General features: G+C 36.2%; 1 protein-coding gene across 2 annotated transcripts in view; it reads left to right on the top strand.

Moving 5' to 3' along the window:
* Window positions 1-20,119, top strand: part of LOC125403249 (contactin-6) — a 379,648-nt gene that overhangs the window by 315,343 nt on the left and 44,186 nt on the right. For both annotated transcript variants that reach the window (XM_048438486.3, XM_085686802.2), the window contains exon 12: window positions 9,437-9,564. In XM_048438486.3, the coding sequence (XP_048294443.3) occupies window positions 9,437-9,564 (128 nt within the window). The remainder of the gene's footprint in view (window positions 1-9,436; window positions 9,565-20,119) is intronic.

Here is a 20,119-nt window from a genome sequence, read left to right as displayed (position 1 = left end):
CATTCAGTCCCAATAAATTATAAACTGCTTGGCTTCTTAGATCAGGAATATTATTAACTAGCTCTTAAAACTTAAATTAACCCACAATTCTTATCTATGTTTAGTCACCTGACTTGCTATCTTTTTCTCAGTAAGGCATTCTCATCTTCCTTCTTTTGTGTCTGATGGATGAATACATCTCTGCCTTTCCTCTCTCCAAATTCTCCTTCTCTGATTGCCCCACCTATACATCCTGCCTATCTAATAGCCAATCAGTGGTTTATTAAACCAATATGCAGATCAAATCCTTACAGTATATAAGAGTATTATACCACTGCAGAGTTAAGGAAGAAATTTCATACTTAGATATGAGAAGCCAGGTTGTTAACCTTAAACCTACTAAAATCTAGCTAGCCAGACTGAGTTCAAAATTTTTAATTATTAGTACCATTCAATATGCATACCTGAGACACAGGTAATATTAATAACTTTTTACTATACACACATACATACGCAAAATACAGAGAGAGAGAGAGAGAGAGAGAGAGAGAGAGAGAGAGAGAGAAAGACCTGGAGACTAGGGTTATTAACTAGTTCTGATTATCTAAATATTGAATATAAGGACTTCAATTATGTCATGGTCCATTTGACCACCAAAGTCAGTGGTTTTTTTTACCACACAGATAATACCACAATGACTCAAAAGAAAAATAATCTTTATGGTAGTGTGGCCAGTATAGTTATCTCCTGTGTTAGGAAATCAATGTGAAAACTCATCTGTAATAAAGGATAAAACATTAAGCCTGATGTAAAAGTTTGTAGAAAGTTGGGGCGGAGAGGGTAGGTAGATTAGTAAGTAAACATGTCTGCTGTGCAAGGTACTCATTCGAGTTTTACTCCCAGACCTCATGGGGAAAAATCATATAATATTTTGTATTCCTGTAATCAAATCAGGAATGAGGCAGAGACAAGAGAATCTTGGGGCTCAATGGGAAGCCAGCACAGTTGACACAGCAAAATGCAAGTTCAGTGAGATCTTGATTCCAAAATCAAGGAGATATCTACTAAGAAACTATATATGTAGATGTTAAGAAAGCTAAGAAACTAAAAACTATGCATATGTAAATAATACTTATTTTATTACATTTCAAGAATTGACTGGACCATCTTAATTTCAGATTAAGAAAATCTTCCATGCAAGCTCATTCTGCACAAATAAAATTATACACATAGGAATTTGCATCCAGTTAATGCTGCTCTTAGTGACTGACTGTATCTTTTATAACCTAGGCTGTAGAAATGGGAATTGAATGAATACTTAGGAAAATAATTTTTTGAATTCTAATATATATATATATATATATATATATATATATTATGTAGCATTTTGGTTATATGCATGAAGCTGAATAATGACTTTGTTTACTTGTTTATTCTCTCTCTTTACATATATATGTATATATATACATATATGTATATATGTATATTCTAGACTTCTGAGGAGTTCACATCATCAATGAGCTTAGAACATTTTTTTATTGATTTTTATTGAGCTCTACATTTTTCTCAGCTCTGCTCCCTGCCTCTCCCCTCCCTGCTTCAACCCTTCTCCAAGGTTCCCCTGTTACTAATTTACTCAGGATATCTTGTCTTTTTCTACTTTCCATGTAGATTAGATCTATATATGTCTCTCTTAGGGTCCTCATTGCATTCTAAGTTCTCTGGAATTATGGTTTGTAGGCTGCTTTCCTTTACTTTATGTTTAAAAACCACTTATGAGAGAGTACATTTGATAATTGTATTTCTCTGTCTGTGTTACCTCATCCAAAATAATGTTTTCTAGCTCCTTCCATTTTTCTGCAAAATTCAAGATGTTATTATTTTTTTCTGCTGTGTAGTACTCCATTGTGTGAATGCACCACCTTTTTCTTATTCATTCTTTGATTGAGGGGCATTTAGGTTGTTTTCAGGTTCTCTCTATGACAAACAATGCTGCTATGAACACAGTTGAGCACATGTCCTTGTGGTACAATTGAGCATTCTTTGGATATATACCCAAAGTCATATTACCAGGTCTTGAGGGATGTTGTTTCCCAATTTTCTGAGAAATCACCACACTGACATCCAAAGGGGTTGTACCAGCTTGCATTCCCACCAGCAGTGCAGAAGTGTTCCCTTTTCCCCACAACCTCTCCAGCATAAGCTATCATCAGTGTTTTTTATCTTGGCCATTCTTTCAGGTGTAAGATGGAATTACAGAGTTGTTTTTTTTTTCTTTTTTTTATTAATTTATAAAAATTTCCGCTTCCACCACTCCTCCCTCTACCCTCCCACTCCCTCCACTCCCTTTCCTCCTCCCTCTCCAGTCCTAAGAGCAGTCAGGGTTTCCTGCCCTGTGGGAAGTTCAAGTTCCTCCCCCTCCCTCCAGGTCTAAGAAGCTGAGCATCCAAACAGACTAGGATCCCAAAAAGCCAGTACGTGCAAACAAAACAAGTCCCAGTGCCATTATCAATGGCTTCTCAGACAGTCCCCATGTCAGCCACATTCAGCGAATCCAGTTTGATCGCATTCTCGTTCAGTCCCAGTCCAGCTGGCCTTGGTGAGCTCTCATTAGATCAGTCCCCTTATATCACTGGGTGAACGCACCCCTCGCGGTCCTGACTTCCTTGTTCATGTTCTCCCTTCTTCTGCTCCTCATTTGGACCTTGGGGGCTCAGTCCAGTGCTCCATTGTGGGTCTCTGTCTCAAACTCCTTCCATCGTTGAATGAAGGTTCCCTCTGATCCTGACTTCCTTGCTCACGTTCTCCCTCCTTCTGCTTCTCATTTGGACCTAGGGAGTTAAGTTCAGTGTTCCAATGTGGGTCTCTCTCTATCTCCATCCATCGCCAGATGAAGGTTCTATGGTGATATGCAAAATATTCGTCAGTATGGTTATGGGCCAAGGCCAGTTCAGGCCCCCTCTCCTTTGCTGTCCAGATAACAATCTGGGGATCTCTCCTTGGACCTGGGAACCCTCTAGATTCAGGTCTCTTGCAAACCTTAAAATGGCTCCCTTAGTTGAGATACATACTTCCCTGCTCCCATATCCATTCTTCTTCCTCCCCCTATCCCATTTCCCCAAGCTTTCCCCAATCCTCACCTACTCCCTACTCCCTTCTCTCTAACCATCTCCCCTTCCTTCCACCACCACCAACCCCCCACCCCACTCTCGTGCACCAAGGTTGCCTGGCAATCTTGTCTATTTCCAGTATCCAGGAGGATAACTATATGATTTTCCTCAGGTTCACCTTCTTATTTATCTTCTCTAGGATCACGAATTATAGGCTCAAAGACCTTTAACTATGGCTAGAATCCACTTATGAGTGAGGACATACCATATTCCTCTTTTTGGGTCTGGGTTACCTCACTCAGTAAAGCGTTTTCTATTTCCATCCATTTGCATGCAAAATTCAAGATGTCATTGTTTTTTACCACTGAGTAAAACTCTAATGTGTATATGTTCCACACCTACTTTAACCATTCTTCTATTGAGGGGCACCTAGGTTGTTTCCAGGTTCTGGCTATTACAAATAGTGCTGCTATGAACATAGTTAAACAAATGCTTTTGTGGTATGATAGGGCACCTCTTGGGTATATTCCCAAGAGTGGAATTGCTGGGTCCTGAGGGAGGTTGACTCCTAGTTTCCTGAGAAACCGCCACACTGATTTCCACAGTGGCTGCACAAGTTTGCATTCCCACCAACAATGAATGAGTGTTTCCCTCACTCCACATCCTCTCCAGCATAGGCTATCATTGGTGTTTTTGAGTTTAGCTATTCTGACAGGTGTAAAATGGTATTTCTTCAGAAACTAGACGCAGAGTTATTTTGATTTGCAGTTTTCTGATGACTAAGAATTTTAAACATTTCCTTGAGTGTCTTTCAGACATTTTAAATTCCTCAGTTGAAAGTTCTCTGTTAAGGTCCATACTCCATTTTTGTTGGATTATGTGTTCTTTTGATGACCAATTTCTTGAGTTCTTTGTATATTTTTAAGATCAGACCTCTGTCTGATGTGGGGAGAGTGAAGATCTTTTCCCATTCTGTGGGCTGTCATTTTGTCCTGTTGAACATGCCCTTTGCTTTACAGAAGCTTTTCAGTTTCAGGAGGTCCCATTTATTAATTATTTCTCTAAGTGTCTGTGCTACTGGGGTTATATTTATTAAGTGGTCTTTTGTGCCACTATGTTCCAGTGTACTTCCTACTTTCTTTTCTATGAGGTTCAGTGTGGCTGGCTTTATGTTGAGGTCTTTGATCCATTTGGACTTGAGTTTTATGCATGGTGAAAGATATGGGGAACTAATACCAATGCTACTCAAATTGTTTCACACAATAGAAACAGAGGGAACATTGTCAAACTCTTTTTATAAGGCTACAATTACCCTGATACCCAAACCACAGAAAGACATTACTAAGAAAGAGAATCATAGACTATCTCACTCATGAACATTGATGCAAAAGTACTAAGTAAAACACTTTCAAATTGAATCCAAGAACACGTCAAAACCATCATCCAACATGATCAAGTCAGCTTTACCCAAGAGATGCAGGGATGGTTCAACATACGAAAATCTGTCAACATAATCCACCATATAAACAAACTGAAAAATAAAAACCACATGACTATCTCATTAGATGCCAAAAAACCTTTTGACAAAATGCAACATTCCTTCATGATAAAGGTTTTGGAGAGAGCATGGATACAAGGAACATACTTAAACATAATAAAGGCAATATGCAGCAAGCCAATAGCCAACATCAAACTAAATGGAAAGAAACACCCAGCGATTCCACTTAAATCAGGAACAAGAAATGGTTGTCCACTCTTTCATATCTATTCAATATAGTTCTTGAGGCTTTAGCTAGAGCGACAAGACACCAAAAGGAGATCAAGTGGATACAAATCGAAAAAGAAGAAGTCAAACTCCCAGTGTTTGCTGATGATAGTTTAATAACCGACCCCAAAAATTCTACCAAGGAACTTCTACAACTCATGAACATGTTCACTACTGTTGCAGGGTACAAGATTAACTCAAAAAATCAGTAGCCCTCCTGTACACAGATGATAAAAGAGCTTGGAAAGAAATCAGAAAAACAACACTCTTCACAAGAGCTTAAATAGTTTAATATTACCGACCCCAAAAATTCTACCAAGGAACTTCTACAACTCATGAACATGTTCAGTACTGTTGCAGGGTACAAGATTAACTCAAAAAATCAGTAGCCCTCCTGTACACAGATGATAAAAGAGCTTGGAAAGAAATCAGAAAAACAACACTCTTCACAATAGCAACAATAGCCACAAATAGTATAAAATATCTCAGAATAGCTCTAACCAAACAAGTTATGTTTGTACGACTTGTATGACAAGAACATTAAATCTTTAAATAAAAAAATTGAAGAACACACCAGAAAGTGGAAAGATCTCCCATGCTCATGGGTAGGCAGAATTAACATAGTAAAAATGGCAATCTTACCAAAAACTATCTACATGTTCAATACAATGTCCATAAAAATCCCAGCAAAATTCTTCACAGACCTTGAAAGAACAGTACTCAACCATAACATGAAGGGACCACCTGTTTGTTTGAGTTTTTGTCCCGTCCAGTAGCCCACAGCTGGCAAGCCCAAAGAAAATCACACAAAGATCTCTATTAGTTATAAAGCTGATTGGCCCATTAGGTCGAGCTACTTACTGGCTAACTCTCACATCTTGATTAACCCATTTTTTTGATCTATGTAACAATGTGGCTCAGTACCTTTTCCAGTTGGCAGATCACATCCTGCTGCTTTGGTGATCTGGGCAGGTGTGGGAGGAATCAACTTTCTACTCCTCAGAATTCTCCTGCTCTCCTTGCATCATTTCTATTTCCTGTCTGGTTTTCCCACCTACATCTCCTGCCTGGTCAATCAGCGTTTATTTAAAACATGATTGATAGACTACAGACAATTTTTCCACATCACTTCCCCCTCTTTAAAAAAAAAAAAAAAACAAAGGAAACTATCCATAGTCCATTTTGGGGGAATGTGGGTGTAGTATTCCAGGCTACTTCCAGCTGGTTGGTGGCACTGATAATCTTATGGGGACCTAAAGGAAATTTAGAGTTATGATCAAGTCCTGACTGAAGTATCCTGTGAGTCTTGAACCTGTTCTGGATGAAGAACTCAGACATCTGGGCCATCTATTCCTGTCAGAGATTTTTCAGTTGGCCTCCCTTGGTCAAATTGGATTTTTCTTAACTCAGAATAAATCCAGAGCCTCTAATTTTCTGTAGAAACAAAATAAAAATCTCTTCTCCAAAGAACCATACCTTTTGACTTCAATTTTGAAGCCAAGGTATTTTCAAAATACCTATCTTGGATTAATTCTGCAGCATTTATAAGCAAATATTTTTTAGCAGCTGTTGCTCCTTCCTCAGCATTTAAACAATTCAAAGAGAGCATAATAACATACAGTATCAAGATTCTCTGTGTATTTTTCATCTTTACGTGACTTTATTTTAACCTCTATTTCTTTTATTTTTTCTTTTAATTTTTGACTTTTTGAGACAGGTTCTCTGCATATCTTTGTCCTGGAACTCCCTTTGTAGACCAGGCTATCCTTGAAGTCCCAGAGATCCATCTGTCTCCCCAGTGCTGGGATTAAAGGTGTGTTCCACCACACCCAACTACTCTCTTTCTTTGTTTTTTATTTTAAGGCTTTAAACTTTTTTTTTTAAAAAAAAGCCTGTATATATTTTTAACATATTGTAAACCATTTAGAGGTTTTCTCTCTGTTTCAATCTCTCTTTACTATATATCTCTCTTTTTTTGACCACATGGGTCTTTAATTTGCTAAGGAATACGGAGAAAACAACAGTTAAAAGCTCTTAAGGTGTTTCAACGTCCTTGCCAGGAAGCAAGCTGCAACAGTGTTTCCATAGTCTGGACTGCCTGCTTGAAAGAGTCAGAGTACTCCCTGGCAGGATGGCCCAGAAAGCGGGCATTTTAAAACAGCACAGCTCTTTTCCTGCTATGGCTGAAAACGGAAATGCTTTACTCTAGTCTTTCCCAAGCTTTTTAGGCTTTTTGTGGATGTAGTTATCCACGTTGGGTGCCATTCTGTAACATGAGGGGCCTACTTGTTTGTGTTTCTGTCCTGCCCGACCCCCCTAGCTGTTTAGTCCCAGAGAAAAATCACACAAAGGACTCCGTAAGTTATAAAGCTGATTGGCCCATTAGGTCAGGCTTCTTATTGGCTAACTCTCACATCTTGATTAACCCATTTTTCTGATCTATGTTAGCCATGTGGCTGAGTACCTTTTTCAGTAGGGCAGCTCACATCCTGCTGCTTCGGTGATCTGGGTAGGAGTGGGAGGAATCAGCTTCCTCCTCCCCAGAATTCTCCTGCTCTCTTTGCATCATTTCCACTTCTTGTTTGGTTTTCCCGCCTACACCTCCTGCCTGGCCAATCAGCATTTATTTAAAACATGATTGACAGAATACAGCTAATTCTCCCGCACCACTTCCCCCTCTTTTTTAAAAAAGCAAACAAACATGAAGGGACCACCTGTTTGTTGGGGTTTTTGTCCCGTCCAGTACCCCATAGCTGGCAAGCCCAAAGAAAATCACACAAAGATCTCTATTAGTTATAAAGCTGATTGGCCCATTAGGTCGAGCTACTTACTGGCTAACTCTCACATCTTGATTAACCCAATTTTTTGATCTATGTAACAATGTGGCTCAGTACCTTCTCCAGCTGGCAGATCACATCCTGCGGCTTCGGTGATCTGGGCAGGAGTGGGAGGAATCAACTTCCTCCTCCCCAGAATTCTCCTGCTCTCCTTGCATCATTTCTACTTCCTGTCTGGTTTTCCCACCTACATCTTCTGCCTGACCAATCAGTGTTTATTTAAAACATGATTGACAGAATACAGACAATTTTCCCGCACCACTCAACTTTATTGTATACATGATTATTGTATACTAGAATAAGTTTGCTACTCTGTCAATGATGCAGTATTGCAATTCTTAAGACGAATCAGGATTTATTAAGCCAAATGTGTCAGAAATCAGAAATATAGTTTACATCCACTCTGGGAGAATGCTATAATGTCATAAATTTCCTGGCCTAGCACATTCTAGTTCCTTTTCTGCTCACTGACAGGAATTTGAAATTCTTCTCCAGTAGTAAGCCAGCATCAGACACTGGTTTCACACCTATTTTTTATATGTTTTTATACCCCAATGCAAATGGGAGGAAAGAGGCAAAGACTACTTTAACATGACACAAAGGACAAGCAGAACAGTTACTTGCTTCAATAATTGAGACATAAAGCCATTATTTCCCTAGTAAACTTTCTGATGTTTGGGACAGTGAAACACACCCTAGACCAAGGATCCTGTAGACAGTCATTCCCTATGTCAAGCCTTCTGTTTTAGATAAAGGAGCACAGAAGTATGCTTGAATTCTTGGATATTTGGTCAAGATGGAGCAAATTAACCTCTATATGCCTTCATAATCTCCAAGAAATACAATCAACAACACTCTAGGTCAGGATATCTTTTCTTGTAGTACAAATATAGTCAACGATTTTAAAGGAGCAAAAATAAGTTCAAACTCTCTGACCCTCAGACCAGGTGGACCAGGCTCACATCTGTGTGTGTCCCAACAAAAATGGGTTTTTTGTTCCCATTTTGTCTCAAATAAAAATATTTTTTGAGGTAAGAAATATTTTCTCTATTTACATTCAAATTATGATGTTTGCATAGATACTTCTGAATGTCAGAGAAAACATGAAGGAACCATTCTGGAAAGACTGGAATCTCTAAAGTATTCATCCTCTGTGTAGTATATGGTGAAAGAATATTTAATTCAAATGGTACATGAATAATTCATGATTATACTTTACTCTGCTACTTTCTGGTATGATGTGCTCCATAATAAGCACGGCCCTTGCACACAGAACCATGTAAATGGTCCTTCCAACTGTCTAGCAGAGGTAAATAAATTCATGGTTTACACCTTATTGTTTGGTAATTTAAAAGCCTATGTAAACTTGCTTTATGAATACACTGACTAAAATGTAAAGGTTGGCCTCCATTCTTAAAAATCCATGTTCAATTTTCAAAAGTGAGTTGACTATTCGAAATGTATGACAAATGCTTACATATTTTATGCATCCCTCAATTGAACGTTGGAATATCAGGCACTCAATTATTTGATTTCCAATATACACTGAAATAAACAGTAATAATTCAAGTCATAGCATAATATTTGTACCAAACATAAGAATTTATGCTGTTTAAGATGTTTTCAAATTAAGAGCATGATAATAGTAAATTATTATTACTATATATTCATCATTTAAATAGCATTTGAAAATATTTATAATTTATTCATATCAAATAGCCTTCCATTGTATATTTTCTTTTTAGAATATTTATCTTGGAGGATGGCAGCCTTAAGATATGCAACGTGACCAGGTCCGATGCTGGGTCTTATACCTGTGTAGCCACAAATCAGTTTGGCAGTGGGAAAAGTAGTGGCAGTCTCATCGTGAAAGGTAATTTTTTGGTTTCAGGGGGCCTTGTTGCATATTATAGTCATCTAGGCATATCTTGACTAGTGTTACCATGCCAAACTGGTAACATATTGTGTGCTTAGAACATTTTAGTTCAGCATTTACTTAAGTGTTCTGCTACCACATTCATTAATGGTATGCCAACTGTAGGAATGTAATGCTGTGATAAATGTGAATATTTTGGCAGTTAACAATGCCAATGTATGATTTTTGCAGTGTTAATATCTGCTGCAGAATATTAAAGCTCTCAACATGTCTTAGTGTTTGGGATCATAGACATTTTGGTACAGTTCACAGGTACTCCCCTTTTTGGTTAAATGCCATTCAGATGCTCTTGATTTGTATGAACATTTTCAACATGTTACTTTTCTATTGCTGTGAGACAATACCATAACCATAGCAGCTCAATGAATGAAGGGTTTATTTTCTTGTTTCCAGGGAAATAGGAGTCCATCACCATAATGGCAGAGAGCATGACAACACACAGGCAGGCACGGTGGGGGACAGAAGCTGAAAGTTCACATTCCAGAGAGCACATTGGGAATACCTCAAGCCTTTTGAATTATTAAAGTTTATCCCTAGGCAAACCTCCTCCAATGCAGCCTTACCTCCTAATCATTCCTAAAAAGTTTTGCCAACTAAGAACCAAGTTTTAAATATTTGATACTATGGCAGATGGAGGGGCATTCACATTCAAGTCATAATGCTGTGTATCTAAGACAGTCCAATATAAAACATGTTCATTTGTTTGAACAATTTTTGGCACATAAATAAGATAAGATAGAGTTTTGTGACCTCACAAAAACAAGAAGATTTTTTATTCTTTTTTATTTTATTTATTTATCTATCTATCTATCTATCTATCTATTTATTTATTTATTTATTTATTTATTTATTTTTGCTTTTTGAGGCAAGGTTTCTCTATGGCTTTGGAGCTTGTCCTAGAAATAGCTCTTGTAGATTAAGCTGGCCTCAAACTCAGAGAAATCCACCTTCATCTGCCTCCCAAGTGCTGGGATTAAAGGCAGGTACCACCACTGTATGGTAAGCAGTTTTTTTTTCAAAGAGAAAACATCAAAGTTGCATTGTCCACAGGAGATACAATATCCTCCTCCTAACAAATAGACACTCTTGTATGATTTGGCAAGGTGAAACTACATATTCCACTGTTAAGACTTAAGCTAGCATCAACTCAAGCACACGTTCATTTATCACCAAGGGACATAATTAGCATGGATTGTCTATTCTCTACTTTGGCTACTTTGTTATATTTAATATCAGCTCATGAAAATGGTATGTTTACTGTAAGACATGGCACTTCTATTATTTCTTGTCTCCTGGATGATAAAAATGAAAGGCCCAGGAAAGCAGTGTGTGTAGTTAATTAAACCCAAATGATTCAATTCTGCAATTTTGTTTTCTTGTATGTTCTGTATAAAAATAAATATATTACTGAAAATGAAGTTAGTTACTAACTTCAACTATCATTTAAAGTAACTCAAGGAATATAAATACTCACCTTTATCCCTAGAAGGTATTTCTGCCAACTTGTCTCAAGTTGTATATCAAGTGTATGATATACTGTAGACAGTTGTCTGAGACACTCTGGGAAAATGTAATTGATAAGAATCAATGTCAAAAATCCCACCTGGGTAGCACACTTTCAAAAACAAACAAAAAGAAACCACCGTTCTTGTGATTGTATTGTCATCAGTGTAAAACGGAGATGGACTTAGTGTTTCAAGACACATGTCATGGTTTTATTGAATAGGAAGGTATTTCTGTAGCAAAAATTCCAGTGCTTGTATACAGAAAACTGCTTTATATTTGAAACCTGCTGTATATTTGAAGAAACAATATGTTCTGGAAGAGAAAAAATAAGTTTTATTGTATCACTTCTAATTAAGACTGTTCAGAAATTTTATTTTTATTTAATGGTAGCAGATGATAAATAAAGCATGGTGGAGAATGTCACACCATTGTAGTTAAATATTACAGGTATAGAGAAGCCCATGAGTATACAAACAGGAAATAGGAAGGATAGATGTCAACAGTAGTAATGTATTCTGGTGTGGGAAATCCTTCTGTATATGTGTTGCATTTATTGGTTAATAAAGAAGCTGCTTTGGCTTTATATAATATATCCAGTTGGAATAGTTATATGTATAGAGAGAAAGGGAGAAACCATGTAGCCACCACAAGAAACAGTTGCTTCTTCTGGAGCCCACAGAGATTTTTCTATAGGCCACAACCTCATGGTGATGCATAGATTAATGAAGATAGGTTAATTTAAATATAAGAATTAGTCAGAAATATACTTAAGCTCTTGGTTAAACAGTATTGAAATTGATACAGATTTCTGTGTGATTATTTTGAGTCTGGGAAGTTGGGAAAATGAACAAACAGCCTCTACCAACAGTATTCTATGAGGATCAATTTATGTGGAATATTGAGGAATCAAACTGATCTACACTTCAAAATATCAGAGTAGGGATGATGATTTTTGTTGGTAAAATACCTTATATCTCCTCACTCCAAGGGCTAAGGAAAGAAAAGTTTTCCTGCTAGACCAAACTGAAGGAAAGGCTTCCTCGAAGGCAAGTTCTCCAAAATGTTTAGTATCGCAATGCTCACTGCACAGTATTAGTTAATGAAAATAAATGAACAGTGACTTACTTAGAATTTTCTGGAGTGTGTCTTGTTTTGATGATCACAGTGCAAATCTTTTTGCTCCTGTGTTCTGTGGAATTTGTTCCTAGTTCTTGTAATGGGAAAAATTTAATCTCTCTGTGAGGGTATTTCTAACAGCTTCACTGTAATCCACAAATATTCTATTTTCTAAAGAAAGTCTTGGTTATATAAGATTATATATTTTTTTAACAAAAGACAACAGGAACAGACATATCCTTCTGTCTACTACTATTTACTGGATTTGTTAGTTTTTAATTTAAAGTTTTCAAGGATTTAATAAATGAGTACACTGTATTTATATCATTTGCACCCCTAGGACTCTTCCTGTGTTTCCCAATTTCCCTTGAATTCATGAGTTCTTCTATAATTACCATTGTCATATACAACCTATGAAGTCTACTTAGTGCTGCCCCTATGTTAAGGTTTCTAGGGCTGACCAGTTGCCCTTGAAAACTTATTAAGCCCTGGGAAGAAAACAATTTTCTCTTTTTCACCAGCCACTGATTGTGTATAGCTCTTTTTTCAGAGATGGCACCTTATGAAATTTTGTCCCTACATGTTGTTGTGTGGTCAACAGGCAACTCTTGCTTCAGCAACCACATTGTTAGGTATCAAGAGGGCAATTTTAAGAGCTACTGTCTCAAACAGGAGTCCTATTAGCATGACTTTTAGCCTCCTTCCACATTGTTCACTTTATCACTAATGGACCTAAGCATCCTTCTACACTTCAGTCTTCTTACAGACTCTATAGTTCACTAACTTATTATATTGATAGTCAGGGCACTACTTTCCATTTTAGTCTAGTAACATAAATAGGGCAAGAACGAGTTATGTTTTAATCTGAGATGAATTCTAAGAACGGCAGCACTGACAGCTGTTTCCTGTGCCCAGTAGAGAGCTTGATAAGGTTATTCTGCAAATCTATCCTCAAATGTTTTCTGTACTGGTTTATTTTCTCTAAAATTTGACAGTTTTGACTATTTCAGAATCCAACCTTCAGAAAACAACTCACAGCAAAGAAAAAAATGTGAATGCAGATTTTTAAAGACTTTCACCTTTTCCATTTTGAGTTTTTATATTCTCAGGTTTCAAGTAGTTATGACTTAACATATGAGGGTAAATAGAAAGCTGTAGGAAATCTGAAAACTTTGTGAAGAAAATCCATTGTCCTAGTGGGTTTTTTGTTTGTTTGCTTATTGTTTTTGTTTTGTTTGGTTTTCAAGACAGAGGTTTTTCTGTAGCTTGGTCACCTGTCCTGGAACTCATTCTGTAGACCAGGCTGGTTTCGCTCTCACAGATTCTGCCTGTCTTTATATACTAAGGTCTAGGATTAAAGGTGTATGCCACCACCACCTGGCTCTGTCCTGATGTTTATGCACTGGAGGTTGACTGACCTGCAGAAAACGTGCCAGTGTTAATATAGCTGATATCAATATGTGTGGTTGTCTAATTATTATTTACTTTCATTTTATGTTCATTGGTATATGGTGTGTATATCTGTGTGAGGGTGTGAGGGTGTGAGATCTTGGAGTTACAGATAATTGTGAGCTGCCATATTGGGCTGGGAATTAAACTTGGGTCCTCTGGGAGAAGAACCAGTGTTCCTAACTGTTGAACAATCTCTCCAACCTCAAGTTATTCTTATTTATTTGTACATAGTTATAGAAATGATATTTGTTATACTTTTTATTTTCATTTTTAGAAAATATGTAAATCTCACAATAAGGGAATTTGAGTTTTTGTTTGTTTACCAATGACAAAAATACTATAATGAACTTACAGAAAATTATATCCATTCATACAACGGCAAAATTACAGATATACACAAAACATATACATAGTATATTTTCAAGCAATTTTAATAAATTATTATTGACCTGTGAAATATAACCTTGATTAGATTGTCCAACTTTCATACAATCCTGTCTCAACTAGGTGGCTGCCTTTCATTTCTTTTCATTGGCTGTTGCACTGTCAAAAAAAAAAACAATAAACAAAAAACCAACCATTTTACAATCTATAAATCTGGAGCCTTGGTCTGAGAAAAATAATATATATTCTAATAACCATTTTCTTTCCTTTTAAGATGGATTAACATTTGTGAGTATGTGTGCTATCTGATACATAATGTCCATCTGATGGTCATTACAAAATCAAAGATTTTATTTCTCGAATCCAAACGAGCACATACTAGTGAATGTAAGAATAACAGTGGTGAGTAACAAATAAGAAATTTCAATCAAGCTGATAAAACAATCATACCCCTTAGAATTTATTTATCAGCTTCAGTCATGCAGGAAATGTTGCTGTTAGATAACATGTAAAAAGATAATAGTTACAAGAGCGAGATATTTTCCAGCTTCATTTTAGCTGATGCGGCTTATCTGTGTTAAGAGGATTCTGAAGTTATCTGCGCTGTGTGTCTGGAAATTTCTACTTCACTAATGCAACAGGATGAGGCAATTTTCTATTCAGACACTGTGAATGCAATTAGCAGCTGCCTTGCCTGATCCTTCCAAGATGCCCAATGTGATCTGAGGACATGTTCTATAGGCACAAACAGGGAATAGAAAGGAAAAATCGTTTTAGAAGTTCTCATTTTTTACTACTTAGATAAAAAGCCACATCTTATACACGTATGAAATTGTATATAAATATCATATAAAGGAGTGAATTATATGATATAGCATTTAGAAAATTATTAAAAAGCGGAGTAACAGCAGGCTATAAAAATGATCTTGTTTGCAGGCAACATTTGTTTTTGTTTCCCCACTGGAGAAGTTTTGGATGTTCAATTATAGGCCTCATTGCTTCAGCATTATTTTCAACTGAAATGTCGGAACTTGGAAAAGCATATCTAATGTGCAAATTAAGTTTATTGCCGCTCATTTAGTTGTTTATTCTTTGTGATAGAAGTCTTTATTATACCCACATACAGAATGGCCTCTGCTTTTTCTCATGCAGAATGAGAGTACTCTCTAAGACTGGTCAGCACTACTGAGCAGAATACATACCCAAGACAAGCAGATAATTGAAGGTTTTGTGGATTTAAACAGCAATGTAGACGCTTTGAGGAGTTTAGCCAACCTTTATCAAGAAGCTCAGCTTATTTGAATGTAAATTCCCAGAGAAATGACAGGGCATTGGAACACATTGTCATATTATAGAGATTGAGATCATACCAGGGAAGTTTTTGTGAATATGACCATCTCACTAAAAATGTTCATTGTGCAGTCTATATTCTTCTTACACAGAGAGATTTGATGTATTTTAATGCAGATGGTTTTGACTTATAAAGTATTGATGGAGAAAATATTTTTGAGGATGAATATATATATATATATATTATATTTATATATAATTTTAACATTGGTCTGGACAACTTTTTTATTTTTCCTTTAATAACATAAGTAATGTTGGAGTTGTTTCTTACTCTTCCTTTACTGAATAATTACAATTTTACAAGTGCAATCATAGAAACAAACTAATGATTTGAATGAAAATGCCTCCATAGGCACATAAGGAATGGCACTATGAGGAGGTGTGGTCTTCTGGAGTAAGTGTGCCACTGGGAATGTGTCTGGGGGGTCTCAGATGCTAGAGCTCATCTCAGTGTAGCAAGTCTCTTGCTGTTGTTTATGGAACCAGATGTAGAGTTCTCAATTCCTTCTCCCCTAGAATGCTTGCCTGCATGATACCATTATTCCCATTATGACAAAAGTGGACTAAACCTCTGAAACTGTAAGACATTCCCAATTAAATGTTTTTTATTTATAAAAGTTGCTGTGGTTATTGTTGACTAATCACAATAAATATGTTAACTAATCAAAAACAAAAAATTATGTATTATTTCCTATCCTTTAAAATTCCTCCATCCTATAATGCTGACTGAAAGTTACAGTTGAAAAAACAGACACGTGATATGAAAGCTTTATAAGAAATATAAGTTTAATAATACAAGTATAATAATAGCCTATTAAACATCTAGAGCTTTGAAACTGAATAGTTTGATGTTTTCATCTAATTACTCTTTACCAATAAAAAATTGGGAGTTAGATATAGGAGTAAAAACCAAAAAGATCAGAGAAGTTACTGAACAGCCACCAGGGACTTCCTGTCTCTTCTGATCCTCCATCCAAAAGAGCTGAGAACTGCCTTACTACTTCCTGTCTCCTAAACCTCTATGGGAAATTTTGGTCAGTTAGTAGCTAGTTCCACTCTCTGACTCCAAGCAAACTTTATTACCAGAATGTGATCAAAATACAACAATAGTTGGCATATTTAATTCATTATGTAGAATCTATGGTGCAGATTTTCAGAATAAATGACAGTTTCTGATTTTATTATTAGTTCATATCCAGATCTATATTTAATTTGTCATTCTTTTCTCTCCTTTCATTGTTTTTATTGAGCTATACATTTTTGCAGCTCCCTTCTCTTCCTCCCACATCTCATTCTACCATTTTCCATTATCCCCATGCTCCCGATTTACTCAGAAAAGCTTATGTTTTTCTACTTCCCATGTAGATTAGATCCTTGTATATCTCTCATAGGGTCATCTTTGTAGTCTAGATTCTCTGGGATTGTGAATTATAGCCTGGTTTTTCTTTATGTCTAAAAGTCACTCCTGAGTGAGCACATATTATATTTGTCTTTCTGAGTCTAAGTAACTACACTCAATATGGTTTTTTCTAGATCCATTTATTTGCCCGCAAATTTTGATAGGTCATTATTTTTTCCACTCTGTAGTACTCCATTAGATAAATGTACCACATCTTCTTTATCCATTCTTTGGTCAAGGTACATTTAAGTTGTTTCCAGGTTTTGGCTATAACAAATAATGCTGCTATGAACATAGTTGAGTACATGTCCTTATGGTGTGATTAAACATCCTTTGGATATATACCTAAAAGTGATATTGCTGGGTCTTGAGATGCTGTGAGACAATTGTCTGCACCTGTCATTTGTACTTTAAATAAACACTGATTGGACAGTAGCCAGACAGGAAGTATAGGCAAGGCAACCAGGCAGGAAGGAGAGATGGTACAATGAGAATTCTGGGAAGAGGGAAGTTTCAGTCTGTAATCATCACCCAGAGAGAGAGGAAGTCAGACATAGAGCAAGCAAGATGTGACTGCCAAGTCAAAAAAGGTACCAAACCACGTGTCTAACACAGACTAGTATTATGGGCTAATATAAGTTATAAGAGTTAATAAGAAGCCTGAGCTACTAGGCCAATCAGTTTTTAATTAATGTAGGCCTCTGTGTGATTTCTTTGGGACTAAATGGCTGCAAGACCAGGCAGGACAGAAAACTTATGTCAAAACTTATTAGGTTGTTTCCTAATTTTCTGAGTAAATGTCATATTGATATCCCAAAAAACTTTACCAGTTTCTGCTCCTACCCAAAACGGGAAACTGTTTCCATTACCCAAAATCCTCTCCAGCATAAGCTGTCATTAATGTGTTTAATCTTGGCCATTCTGACAGGCATATGATGGAATTTCAGAGTTGTTTTGTTTTGCATTTCTCTGATGAGTAAGGATGTTGAGTATCTCAAGTGTCTTTCAGCCATTGTAGATTCATCTGTTGAGAGTTCTCTGTTTAGATTTGTATCCATTTCTTTTTGAATTATTTATTATTTTGATGTCAAGATTCTTCAGTTGTTGTATATTTTGGAGATCAGCTTTCTGTCTGATATGGGGATGGAAAAGATCTTTTTCCATTTTGTGGGATGTCATTTTGTCTTATTGACCTTGTCCTTCACTTTACAGAATATTTTCAGTTTCAGAAAGTCCCATTTATTAATTATTTCTCTCAGTGTCTGTGCTACTGGGATTATATTTAGGAAGTAGTCTTCTGTGCCCATGCATTCAAGTGTACTTCCCACTTTCTCTTCTATGAGGTTCAGTGTGGTTGGCTTTATGTTGTGGTTTTTGATCCATTTAGACTTGAGTTTTGTGCATGGTGATAGATATGGATCTGTTTTCATTCTTCTACATGTTGATATCCAGTTATGCCAGCACCATTTGTTAAAGATTCTTTTTTTTTTCATTTTATATTTTTTGCTTCTTTGTCAAAAATCAGGTGTTTGCAGGTGTGTGGATTAATATTTGGGTCTTGAATTTGGTGCCATTGGTTCTCCTGTCTGTTTTTAAGCCAATACCAGGCTGTTTTCAGAACTGTAGATCTGTAGTAGAGTTTGAAGTCAGGGATTGTGATACCACCAGAACTTCCTTTATTATTTATTTATTTATTTATTTTTGCTTTTGCATAAGAAATTGAGGAGTATTTTTCTTTCAAGTTCTGTGAAGAATTTTGCTGAGATTTTAATGGACATTCCATTGAATCTGTGGGTTGCTTTTGATAAGATTGCCAGTTTTGACTATTTTAATTTACCTGCCCAGGAATATGGGAGATCTTTTCATTTTCCGGTATTTCCTTCAATTTCTTTCTTCATAGATTTGAAGTTCTTGTCATACAGACCTTCCACTTGTTTGTATGTAGTTACTCTAAGTGATCTATGTTATTAGTGCCTATTGTGAAGGATGATGTTTCTGACTTCTTTCTCAGCCTATTTATCATCTTTGCTTGGAGGGCAACTAATTTTTTTTTAGTTAGTCTTTTATCCTGATATATTACTAAAGGTGTTTATAAATTATAGAAATTCACTGGTAGAATATTTTGGGTCATTTATATAATTTGCTGATTATCATATTATCAGTCAATAGTGAGAGTTTGAATTCTTTTTCTGATTTGTATCCCCTTTATCTTCTCTTGTTTTCTTATTGCTCTAGCTAGAAACTCAAGTACTATATTGAGCAGATATGGTTAGAGGACACAACCTTGTCTTGCTTCTGATTTCAGTGGAAACATTTGCATTTCTCACCATTTAGTTTGATGTTGACTGTAGACTTGCTATATATTGCCTTTATTATGTTTAGGTATATTTCTTATATCCCTGCTCTATCCAGGACGTTTATCAGGAAGAGTTGTTGTATTTTGTGAAGACTTTTCAGCATCTTATGAGATCATCATGTGGTTTTCTTTGCGGGGGGGGGTTGTTTATATGGTTGATTACATTGACAGATTTTTGTTATGTTGAAACATCCCTGAATCTTTTTTTTTTTTTTGGATGAAGACTACTTACGTGGTCATGGTGGATGATTTTTCTGATGTGTTCTTAGATTCAGTTTGCCAGTATTTTATTGAGTACTATTGCATCAATGTTCATGAGTGAGACTAGTCTGTAATTCTTTTTCTTAGTAATGTCTTTTTGTGGTTTAGATACGAGGGTCATGGTAGCCTCATGAAAAGAATTTGGCAATCTTCCTTTTGTTTCTATCGTGTGGAACAATTTGAGGAGTATTGGTACTCGTTCTTCTGTGAAAATATTGAAGAATTCTGTGCTGAAACCATCTTGTCCTGGGCTTTGTTTGGTTGGGAAACTTTTAATGACTGTTTCTATTTCTTTAGCATTTATAGGCCTATTTAATTTGCTTATCTGGTCTTGATCTAATTTTGTCAAGTGATATTATCCAGAAAATTATCCATTTCTTTTAAGTTTTTGAATATTGTGGAGGATAGGTTTTCAAAGTATGATCTGGAAGCTCTCTAGATTTCCTCCATGTTTGTTGTTATGTCCCCTTTTTTGTTTCTGATTTTGTTAATTTGGATAATCTATCTGCCTTTTGGTTAGGTTGGATAACTGTTCATTTTCTTGAGTTTCTAAAAGAACCAATTCCTTGTCTCATTGATTCTTTGTATTATTTTCTTTGTTTCTGTTTTACTGATTTCAGCTCTCAATTTGACTATTTTCCTGCTATCTAGTCCTTCTTGGTGAATTT

This window comes from Myodes glareolus, chromosome 3 (genome assembly GCF_982192425.1).
Source record: "Myodes glareolus chromosome 3, mMyoGla1.1, whole genome shotgun sequence".
Lineage (NCBI taxonomy): Eukaryota > Metazoa > Chordata > Mammalia > Rodentia > Cricetidae > Myodes > Myodes glareolus.
The sequence above is the reverse complement of the archived record's forward strand: the minus strand, read 5'-3'. Positions and strand labels throughout refer to the sequence as shown.